We start from the raw sequence: 12,406 nt of genomic DNA, 5'->3' as shown, positions 1-12,406 counted from the left end.
GTATCATGTAAACTAAAGAGTCACTCCAGAAGCAGAAACTCATCCTAGATTTCAGTGGTCAAGAAAAGGTCTCTGAATTATAGGCTAGCAAAGCACTTAGACGTGATAAACGGTTCAATATTTGTATAGCATACATTCCTGGAAAACCAGGTCACTAAAATTAGGACCTTCTCACCAAAGACCCTTCGCACCAAAGGTACGCACCCTGTTATTATACTCATATTTATGGATCTATCCTGAGAAATTTAGCTTGTTATGAGAAATTGCCGGGTATGTCTATATTTAAGATCTGCTGCTCGTAGACTATAAGGGGTTACCATTTATCAAAAAGGTGATTTTAAAGCTTAGTTAACATTGTAAATACTAAAAGTGAAGGTAATTTAGTAACCAACTTTTCTTATGCTGTGACCAAGCAGTGTTCAGACAACTGGATGGATGATAAAGAGGGCAAAGTAGACCGATTTGATTGGAGTGATAATAAGGGAACATCTGGAATTTGGATGTGGAGTAAAGTGTTTTACATTTATGGATCTGACGGTACAAAGGTATGTTGACATTATACAGTAGTTCAAAACTCTCTTATACGTGTGAAGCCTTAAAGCCCGACACTCACTGCGACAAATCCAATTCAGTACCCTGTGAGAGTTAGACGACGTGACGGCGTCTGCTGATTGTCGGTCGCAGTCTAAACAGATCGTTAGTCCTAAGGCTGGTTCCCACTGAAGGCGATCAAGCGAATTTCGCGTCGAAATGTGGCGCGCGCTGCTGAATCAAAGACGCGACTGGCGTTTCCAATGTGAACATGCAAACGAATGTGTAGTCAACAGGCGAACGCCCAATATTCGAACTTCGACGCGGTACGCGTGGTGGTCGCGGCGGCTTTGCCTGCGAATTCACAAGAGTTGATCCAAGACCAACTTTTTCGGATTCGCGAGCGAATTCGCGACCGATGGACCAATCGCAAGGCTTAGATTCAATTTATGTCAAAGGTTAACTATAAAGTCCCGACCATTATTAAAACTAATGTACAGATGTGCGCACGATGACCGACGAGTCCATTTAATGCAACTCTGTGGAATGTACCCTAGTTGTTTAGGTCTGTGACAAGGGAGCAAAAAAAAACTGACAATGCGTGGAAAAAGGATTTGCAGAGTTGAGTTATCTCCTCTTTCTACCAGTATTAGGCCTGATACTACCTGAGATTACAGTAGAGTAGGGTAGGTTATGGCTAGGCCAACTATCTACCCTTAGGAGGCCTAGCTCTAGGCCTTGAAAATAAATATGAACTAAAAAAAAAACTATGTTTATATTAATCACACTTTTGAATCATTATGAAGTTCTGAGGAATGTTAACCCTCATCTCACAGCCCTTTTCCTCCGTCTATCATTGCGATAACAAAATCAGTTTCATCATCACTTCTCTGTTGCCACCCGCCATTTCGAGTTTTCGCGCGCGGTCAGCAGTGGGAACAGGCAAGCGAATCATTGGAATATTCATAATGTAATTAACATGAAATGGTTAGAATCACTACATGTTCTTCATATATTCCACTGATCTCTACTATAATATCTGGATTGCTCATTACCTGGTTTTGTTAAATTTAAATTTATTATTGGAAAATACTGCAAAAATCGTTATTATTAAAAATGGTTTACACAAATGCTAAAAGAAACTGGTAAGTCACTTAGGCCCACAAACATGGCGTCGTTTTCTGTACAATGATTGGCCGATGAGCAATCCTTCTATTATAGTAGAGATCAGCGATAGAATCGAGTCAGCCGACCAACATCGATCGCAGTAAGTGCCCGGCTTAACAATTTCTGGGGCCTTAGAGTACACTTTAACCACACACACACGGATTCAATATTATGGATGTCGCAACCACCACGTGGTTTTCAGTCTTCAGCCAGTTAGTATACAGCCATTGTACAAAACTGTTCGTTTTGGATGTACAAAATTTGCATCCACTGCTCTGGTAATAAATAAAACACGTTTTGAGCCATGTTTCAGCAGGCAACTTGATTCATTGTCTTTATAACTGCTTAATGGTAAGACACTTAAAAGGATAGTGCTACAATACATTTCTGCCAAAATTTTGCATGTGTCTGGGCGGTAAATCGTAACAAACATTTTGTCTTTACTCGAATTTTTAACACAATTAAAACAATTGAGAGGGTTTCTCAATTCAATTCAATTGAATAAAAATTTACAGTGGATAACACAATAAGAAACAATAAATAGGAACATTGAAATTCAGAAAAAATATTACGCAAAAAACTGCACAAATACCTACGAAGCAAAAGTGTATAACACAGTCAAAAGGGGTTGTAAAAATCAAGAAAGAAAACAGATACATATAACCGGACACTAAAAGTTTAAAAATTAAAGAAAATATAAACATCAAGAAGATAACTGGTGAGCCAACGAAAGCAGAGCACTGTTGTCACATATCATGCTAAGGATATTTTACCATTCATAAAGAACACCAAAATTTGGAATGAAGTTCTTGGATCGTTTAGTTTTGACTAATGGTAACTCATATTGTCTTTTCTTACAAAGGTTATAAGGTTTAGGAACAGTATTAACAAGAGATATAGGGAATGGTTTGGTTGTTTCACTTTGCTATATCCCCTGCACAGGTTAATTCTTTTCTCTTCTGGCGTAGTAAAATCAGCTTTAGACCTTCATTGTACAAAAAAAATTGTTATATATAATTTTAAGAGAGCGCTTCTAGAATTAATCCCGTTGGTTACTATGATCTCTTTTATTTTCTCTATATCTTAATGCATTTTTTGTTATAAAATTTTGTAATATTTAGTTTGGAGTCTTACTGATGGACACCCAAGGAACTCCTGATCCATACTCAACGACAAATGAGAATGCACTATTATTTGCTCTTAGCACGTTATTAAGTTCTGTACAGGTATGATTGCCTACTTGTATGTGTATAAACGTTCAATAAACTTTTTATGCACACTATATAAATTTAAATTGATGAACAAACCCATTACATTTTATGTGCATCACAAGGGTTATTCGAGCAGCCGAACAGTTAAAGTCCGACGCCAGCCGGATTTTAACTGGGTCTTCAGCACAAGAAGCGTGCTTGAACATTACCTCACAGACGCCAACGCGCATACATAAAAATTAGCATTCTCAATCATCGGAATTCATGTTTGGTATAATTTTAATTAAATCTCAATGATTTTAGCATTTTAGTTTTTCTCCTTTTATCATGTTTTATACCTTATCAACTTATTGCTTCTACCACGGTAATTTGCAACATAACCTAATGTTTTAAAACTGTCTTTTTATATATTTTTATAATTGTTTGTAAATGTTAAATGCAATGAATCATTTATGCTCCGTATTTCCTATTTTTAACAATATAACAAGAATTGAATATTTCATTGCAGATTTATAATTTGAAATCCAATATTAACGATGCAGATCTGCAATTCCTTCAGCAAGTTGTTAGATATGGAACCGCAGTTAAAGGAGACAAGAAGCCTCTTCAAGTTAGAAGAACATATTTAGTTTTTTTTTTTCTTTTTTTTAAATCGACTTGATAGACATACATTCCACATTATCTATAATAATAGATTTATTTTTATTGATCTCTTCTCTAATTTATATATATTTTTTAATGAAGTTATGAACATTACAATCTGTCTCTTATACACATCTAGATGTGTATAAGAGACAGGCCCTGATCATTATCAACATGAACAACTCACGTCTATTGATGATACCAGCCAATGTAACCAATAGTGATTGACTGTGTGGCTTGGGCTAGGAGCGTCTGGATCAACCATTATCAAAGTATAGTAACCGTCCTTATTCTTCAACAAAATAAAATGAATTATAAAACTCATGCCATCACTATAAAATCTTTAATTCAACTCAAAATGTAATCGAGATGTGTATAAGAGACAGATATAAGGGATATGTAAATATTAAGGGATCATTCCGAGACAATTTTTAACTTACAATTTGATTCTTCATTTTTATAGACCTATTGTATGTTTTGAAGTTATAAAAATCTTTAAATAAATCGATTTGTCGAAAGATAGACAAATATTATCTGTACATCAAAATATACCTATTGCTCACTTCTCTAATTTTGTAAAATTATGGAAAACAATTGCCCATTTGTGGTGAATGGAATATAGACCTTTTTAAACATGTGAGTAGTTAGGAAACACAATGTTTCATTAATAATTGTTTCAGTTCTGTTCTGTATCCATTAATTACGAAGCCAACTAGAATATTAACAATTTCTTTAACGCATCTTATTAAAATGTGTTATTAATGCAAAACTAGTTATATTAGGTAGACTCGTGAGGTTGTGAGTGCCATAATAGTATGATGATTCAATAACATTTATAAAAATCGTTTTAAAAATATGAAATATATAAGCAGTAAATTACGATTTAGAAATCAAATTAGAAGTAAAAAATATATAATTATATATAAGAATAGATATCAAATGTAAAGTACTTAAATAAAACTATACGCTAGCAGTTAAAGTTTTTTTTTTAAATGCACAGTAGTAGCAACAAACAATAAAAACAAGAGTAGCATAACATTTGTCGCTTACACATTAGATTCAACATGTACTTTACCATCATAAATGTATGTGCAAACGAAGATTATTGGTACCTGCAGGGTTTATTGTTATTTTCTTGTTTTTTCATGATGTAAGCCTTTATACTTTTTCTTAAAGTATAATATTGTTCCGACAGTTTTATAAATGCATTATTTTTCCAGTCCCTGATATTTCTTATTCGGGATTGGCAGAATCAACATGAGTGCAACTTTGGCAAAGATGGTGGAATCAAACTCCTTACAAAATGCATGGTTAGTCACAGTTGATGCTTCAAACTTGTAATCTTAAGGTAGATCTGATTTTAGGAAATACATGAATTCGCACTTAGTTGTTTGTCTTGTAAAAGCAAAATATTGGGTTAAAATTGCAAAAAAAAAAAATACATTTTTCATCTTTAGGAAAGAATTTTCGTTTAATGTTTATTTTTTCAGCAGAATTACGTATATTTATCTTTGAAAACAGGACAAAAACCAAGACCTAAAAAAATCCATTCATCAGGTGTTTGAAAAAATTAAGTGTTTCCTTATGCCTCGCCCAGTAGAGGATGCTTGGGATACTTCCATTTGTGACGTTAAAGGTTTGAAAATATAATAGAATTTTATGTTTAATTTTAAGAAAGTATAATTATTATTATTATCATCATCATCACCACCATTATTATTACGATTATTATTATTATTATTATTATTATTATTATTATTAAATCACTATTATTATCATTATTATTACTATTAACCTCCAGTTCCGTAATGATTTTGTAGTTCCGTAAAGTTTTTTTCTTCTTTTAAATTTTCTGTTGATTTTTTTCTTTTGGATGCACCATCATTTTGGATATGTGCCACTGTGCCACGTAAGTCATTCCAAATAAAAACTAAAACTAAAACTTTAAGCGCATTTTAACAATGATCACAGCACTGTAAACACGTTAAAAAGCAACCAATAAAAATGGTAAACGCGATTATTATACAATAATGCGATTATGAAGCTGCTCTTTAAAAGAAAGGTGTGCTTTATGAGTTTTTTTATATTACCACTTGGATCTCCGTTGATCTCTCACAGTGGAGGTTATTCCTGGGTCTGCGAACAAGAATAGAATAAAACTAACAGATTTAATAGATTGGGTGGCAAAAGGCCGGGTGGCAACAGGCCTAGAATGGCAAATGGCCTAGAATGGCAAAAGGCGGACTGGCAACGGACCGGTGGCAAAATGCCGGGTGGCAACTTGCCAGGGTGGCAACGGGCCGAAACCCACATCGTCATGCTGATGGACAAATAAATAAAAATACATATGTCCATTAAAAACAGTCGAGTGGCCCAGAAGTAAGGCAAGGGCACAGCAATTACAACCTCAATATCGCACTTTATTTCGAGACGCTCCTCTCGCAGGGTTCGGTAGAGCAGAATCAGTCGATTTTTCCTAGGATATAAAAACGGATGTCAAGTGCATCGGGCTCTTGTTCCCTTCAAAGAACGCGGAGAGTAAGTGTTATCACGATCCTCTGGTTTATTTCAGCCTCTGACTGTAAAATGATGTCAACATGAAGTTACTATGGCCTCTTGGCCAGTGGCGTATCTAGCAGTATTACAATGGGGGGCTGGTGGGGGGGCGGACCAAAATATGAGGGGGCATGGACCAAAATATGAGGGGGCGTGGAATTTATTTTCGGTGGCCACGCCCACTGAAAATATTGCTTCTTAGATTCCCGAATACACGTTAACCGTGACAGCACAAGCATAAGCATAAGCCTAGCCTATTTTTTTTTGCTTCGAAGTTTTCGAATGGGGGGGCGCCGGGGGGGGGGGCGCTTGGCTAATAATATAGGAGTCACAGACCACGCCCATATGCAATTCGGCACAATGACCTGCGCGTTATGCGCTTTTTATTTAAGATTGTTGGAGACAGCCAAGCATTAGTATAGTTACTAAATATATTCTTGCTTTTCTACTTTGAAGATAATAGTAATTATTATCTGTCTTTTATAGAACGACGTTGCCCTTAAATTAACCAGACTTACATTTTCATATTATGGTCAACCATTTTCAGACATTACTGGAAGATTCCTAGTTCAGATGAAGAACTTGTTAAAGATTTTGTTTTCATCAGAAATATCGGAAGCTAAAGAGATTGATGGCGTCGACGTTACATGTGCAGGATTACTTAAGTATTTTCAGGTATGATTTTAAAGGTATTATTGCGGCAACACGATTACAAAATACAACAAAATGTACAAACTATATTGCAACTATAACTATTTATCTATATTTCAGTTATATGCGGAGTCTGTCAATAAAGTCAAGTTTGAAATTACATCACAAATAGAGGTAAGAATATTTCGAATAACTGTTTTGCTAGATTATTTTTTTTTCTTATACCTGATTATGTTATCTAATCTTGGAAATGTGTAAATTTATGTTGCAATTCTTATTGTATACCAATGTGTAACTTTAGCAGCCATGTCGAGAGTATTTGCATCTCGGTGGTGGCAACGACAGTGGGAACAGAGGTAGAAGTGGCGCAATGGCATCAGTAACTGAAATCACAACAGTAGCCAAGGTAGGTCAATGCAAGAGAGGTTTCAGTTGAATTGTACTAAATTAATTATTATTGTATTTTTCTGAATAAAAATTAGTGTTAATATGTTCATTTTGTATCAAATTATTTTTCCCAACCTGTATATTGGAATTTGATGTCTTCTAACTGTAACATAAAAGAAGAAGTAGTAGTAGTAGTAGTAGTAGTAGTAGCAGTAGCAGTAGCAGTAGCAGTAGCAGCAGTAGCAGTTTTAGCAGTAGTAGCAGTAGTAGCAGTAGTAGCAGTAGTAGTAGTAGTAGTAACATCCCCAGCAGCAGCCAGTGGGGCGGATCCACAGATGAGACGAGACTACCCTACGTGGTCTGGACATTTTTGCTTTCTAGACGTCGGGAAATGACGTCTGAGGTGTTTTTGAGTAGCAGTAGCAGTTGCAGTAGCAGCAGCAGTAGCAGCGGCAGTGGCAGCGGCAGTGGTTGCGGTGGCGGTGGTGGTGGTGGTGGCTTTAGGAGAGATATCTATTATGTTTAGTGTTAAGGGTTTACTTGATAAAAAAAGAAAACAAACTAAAGCCGGCCCAGTCCCCAATGAATTGTCATGGTATTCAATTATTATTTGAAATTAAAAAACAAATCAGGTTATTGAACTATTCATCTTGTTGAAAATGTGAAATATTTTGTGGGCCTACTTATTATGTTGTTCTCATTATTTTTTATTATTAAGAATTGCGAAGTTTTTGAATAATACGACTTATATGATTGGCATTAGAAGTAAATAGCGTTTCTTTTAACAAAAAAAATTTGTTCCTTCTTTTTTTTTTAGAAAAATGGCAAAAGTGATTTTGTATGCAAGTCTGGTAAGAATCATAATTATGTAATGCATGTCTGCTGGTTTAATTTCATTAGATCCACGTTCCTATTTATTAAACATCGATTATTAACTAAACAAAATTTACCACATCAACAGTATTCCAAGAAGATCGAAATATGTATTAGTTTAGTACGTAATAAGCTGTACTAACCGCTGACATTTTAGACTTGTACACTTTACTGTTTCATCACACTGAATATTATTAGTGTCACTCTATCGTGGTATTTAGTTATAATTTTTTTTAATACACTAGCTTCAACTGATGGCTAAAGCTTGCGTTATATTTTAAATTAAAGTTGTTTTTTTTTCTCTGCCCCTACTCTAACTTCTACTTTCTCTTATAAATGTCTCTCTCCTCCCCACTGCCGTCAGAATTACTTGCGACTCTGAAACAATAAAGTACAATGAATTACGTAAGCCAAAGACTAGTATCTGCCATTGTGGTACGCTGCAGTTTATGATTAAGGGTGTCATAAATTATATGTCTAACGGAGGGTGGTAGGGTGGGTGCGATACACTTAGTATCTAACAGGATACATAATGGGGTTAAACATTACTGAAAACTGCGGTTCACGTAGAAACAGAGACGCTTTTCCATGTCCTTAATAATTAATTTCCTTCGTTGCCTGGACCAGGGTTGCCTCACATGATGGCCCAACAAGTGCTGAAATATTTCAATCGAATTATTAAATATAAAATATTGTAATTTTTTTTGTAAGATCCTTTTTTTTTCTCAATGGATGATGGCCTTTGCCAGTGTTTTTAAATTATGTATTGAAAAAAAATTGATAATGTAATCCAACCGCTTTAGCTCTTGCTGCTGGTTTAGAATTTGATGTTTTGATGTTTTAAACCTGAACAAACAAACAAACAAACAAATAAATCAAATAAACAAACAAAAAAATAAATAAATAAATGAAAATAAATAAATAAATTTAGAAGGTTTTAAGTCTACCTCTTCACCTCCTCGCATTCTTCGTGACCTTGGCAAGTCGAGAGGCCGAGCGGTATCAAGGGTGCCAAACTACATCATTATTAACATGGGTGCTGGTTGAAACCGCTCCTCTCCTAGATTTCGGTTGGAAGAACCAGGTCTACTCGGATAAGGACTTCCAGTGTACACAACTGGCTCGCCGTCTGCACTTTAAAGATCCCTTTGATATTTCGGAAGATTAGCGGGTTACTCCGATGCTGTGCTTCATTTCAACCCCTGTCGTTGTGGAATGATGTGAACATGTAGCTACTATAAGCGCCTCTTTTGAGTAGTCACACACCACGCCCATAGCAAAATTACGCTGCGATTTATGAGTTAATCTCATTAAATATGCTAAGTGAAATACGTACACGTTAATAATTTATATAATATTAGAATGTTAAATAAAATGTAAAATTACTAAAATTCAGGTATAATCAATTAGGCCATTTACCCCCGATCGGGGAAAGCTGACCCCCACCCCGTCTTGGAGAAGTCCTGGCGCCATCACTGCACATAACATCATCATGTACTGTTATGCTTACAGGCTGTGTGGATGGGCATCCAGTACAAATAGTGGAGGTTAAAAATAAGCAACTTGAACTGTATGAAGACAGACTAGAAAGTATCTTGATGCAACCCAGGTTGAAAGATATTCCAGTGGTGGTTTTGTCAGTTGCTGGGGTGTCTCGTGCTGGAAAGTCATTTTTACTCAACTTGTTTATCAAATACTTCTCCCACAATGTAAGTATAGAGGCGATACGGGTTAAGTCATCCACTCGATGAAGAAGAGACGAAATATATGTGACAATCAAATGTATCACTGTATAAGCAATGTGTACAGGATACAAAATAAGATTTACTCGCAACTAATCTACTTTTTCAGCTTAAAAGGCAGAAATGTGCATTACTGTCATCGGCCCATTAAATGTCAAACTCAAGCTAGCTATACTTTAATAGAGCCTCTTTATTTCAATTTTAAGGAACACATTAAATTAAATGTTTGCATTATGTATCATTCTGATAAAATTTCTCTATGACGTAAATGTATTTCACAGTGCTCGCCAACCTGGATGGATGACCAGGAAAGTACACTAAATGGATTTGTTTGGGAAGGTGGTTCTGATAGAGTAACCACTGGCATCTGGATGTGGAGTAAAGTTTTTATTACTGGACCAGCTGATAGACAAGTGAGTTTTATAATTAGAGGACACATGATGAAGGGAAACCTATGATAGAGGCCCTGCAAAGAAGCCATTAGAATTAGGGTAGAGAGGTACGTTAGATGGAGCTTGTTAATGAGATTTTTTAGCTTAAATAAAGAAAAGGAATTTCAGAGAATCAAAGTTTGGAATATGAAGGAGCGTAAGTGGAAGGCAATGCAAACAAAGAGAGAAAACAACTGTGTACTTACGGTTTGTGCAAATTGACCGGGTCACAGAGCAGGAAGAAATAATAGAGACATGACAGATGATAGATTTTAGGTCATCAGAGCATTTTTTAAAGGAGTAACGGTAGAACATGGAAAGAGCAGCCAGATTTCAGCGATAAGAAAGCGTTTGAATAGAGTGAGAGATTCATTCATAATAAACCTGATTTATTTGGACTACACTTTATTTAGAACAGCAAACAGACGGTGGAGAACCACCCCAGATATTGGAGCGGGAAAAGGAGAGACCAATCATCTGAGAGGCACTTTTTGCAATATCTACAATATGCGCCTTCCAGTTTAAGTTAATATTATTTAGACATATTATTCCAAGCTGATGGAATCAGATAATTATTTCAAGGTGCAGTTCTATCCATTTTAATGGTGGAAAGAAGATAATAATGGTTAGAGAGAAGATAGTTCAGCTCCGGATGCGACAAGAGTTGATCGGTGATGATGGACTCCATGAACTTGGAAATCTGTGATGTGTTAAGGCTATGGGGCGGAAGTTTCGTATAGACGTATCACCCTTCTCGAGAATCGGGATGACATGTGAAAATGTCCACGAAGAACGGAAGGCACCGGTGGAATATGAGAGTTAGTTTATCAAGAATTTTTGTTTTTCAGCACCAAAATGAAAAACATTTCTTGATTTTAAGACGTTAATAATAATTTTTAAAAAAAGAAAAAAGAATAACAGGTGCAAGTTCTGAGGCACATTGAGTAAAAACAATGACAGGAACATTGTCGGTTCAATTAGATTTCTTAGTTTTTAAGTGATTTACAAACTTTACGGGTTACGAATTTTGTTAGTTAATAATATTCATAGAATAAGGGTACTCAAAAGGGTCCCTACTTTCGTCATCTTAAGTTGGGTTTGATGCGAGCTGCTTGCCAAATGTGTTTGCTTTTGAAAGAGGGCCAGTAGATATGGGACCACCAGGATTCTAAAGGATGGAAAGGTGGAACGACAACAGTTTGCAGAATTAGATTTTACCAAAGGCAAAATATATTGAGGTTGGAATTACAGATAATCATGGATCTTATCAACATAAAACTTTTTTGAGTCATTGATGCAGTGGTTGCAAGCTTGGGGGTTTTCAAACTCTGCCAGGTTTTGAAAACATGGTTTTCCTCAATGCCACATAAAATTCAGTCGTTAACATCAATAGCAGCGATTGTGGGATCACCGGTAAAGCTTGACATCCAATCTTTGCATAGAAAGAAACCAGTTTTATGCTTTAAAATAAAATTAGATGGTTTGGGGATTGGTAACAGAAGTCATTTAGCAGAGTGGGTTTTTACCACTCTATTTCATCGCGCAAAAACTAAATATATACAAAAATAAAACCTTGAAATTATTAAAAAATAAATAAAAAACTACAATTTTTTTATCACACAAGCAATATTCTGTAACCAATTATTTCCATTATGGCTCAATTAGAATTAAATGCATATTGGCAAAACACATGCATGCCAGTAAACATTTTAGTAAAAGTCAGTGGTGGACCGTCAATGGTTGCAAATTATGCATTGCATGTAGGGTATATTACAAAGTTGATGGTTTGGAAATAAAGACGACAGTGTAGAAACCAATATGGCTGGTGATAGTTGTTTTCATCGACTTATACGAACTACACTATAGATAATAGAATAACTGCATGCCCACGCTAAAAATTCAAAGGAATTGTTTTTATTGTACTTTTTCTCTATTTAATTTAGCATTTTTAGCCAAATTCTTCTATACTTACATTCAATTCATTTTTCGAGTTTATTGCTACAATTAATTGGAATGGCTAAAATAATATTAGGTTTGAATCTTTAAGCCTATTTTGGTTTCTAGGAGAGGGCATATCGCGCCGTACTCAGATGCTTATACCGTCGCTCACATCACGAACTAACACAATCAAAGTAGATTGTGTTAGTTCGTGAAATCACAGTAGCGCGTCAAAACGAGCGCGTATTGGTTGTCAAGCAATTTTGTATTCTTTACC

At 35.5% G+C, this 12,406-nt stretch overlaps 1 protein-coding gene across 1 annotated transcript in view; it reads left to right on the top strand.

Moving 5' to 3' along the window:
• Nucleotides 1-153: 153 nt before the first annotated feature.
• LOC117117543 (atlastin-1-like) overlaps nt 154-12,406 on the top strand; it is a gene marked incomplete at its 3' end in the record, with an annotated part of 17,955 nt that continues 5,702 nt past the window's right edge. The window contains exons 1-11 of the mRNA XM_033261858.1: nt 154-545; nt 2,820-2,924; nt 3,418-3,519; nt 4,772-4,861; nt 5,073-5,187; nt 6,655-6,782; nt 6,879-6,932; nt 7,060-7,164; nt 7,963-7,996; nt 9,531-9,727; nt 10,042-10,173. Coding sequence (XP_033117749.1) covers nt 432-545; nt 2,820-2,924; nt 3,418-3,519; nt 4,772-4,861; nt 5,073-5,187; nt 6,655-6,782; nt 6,879-6,932; nt 7,060-7,164; nt 7,963-7,996; nt 9,531-9,727; nt 10,042-10,173 — 1,176 coding nt within the window. The remainder of the gene's footprint in view (nt 546-2,819; nt 2,925-3,417; nt 3,520-4,771; nt 4,862-5,072; nt 5,188-6,654; nt 6,783-6,878; nt 6,933-7,059; nt 7,165-7,962; nt 7,997-9,530; nt 9,728-10,041; nt 10,174-12,406) is intronic.

The sequence above is a fragment of the Anneissia japonica genome, unplaced genomic scaffold (assembly GCF_011630105.1).
Source record: "Anneissia japonica isolate Jap-2015-1 unplaced genomic scaffold, ASM1163010v1 scaffold8299_len47186_cov215, whole genome shotgun sequence".
NCBI lineage: Eukaryota > Metazoa > Echinodermata > Crinoidea > Comatulida > Comatulidae > Anneissia > Anneissia japonica.
This window is presented reverse-complemented; position numbering and strand designations above follow the sequence as displayed.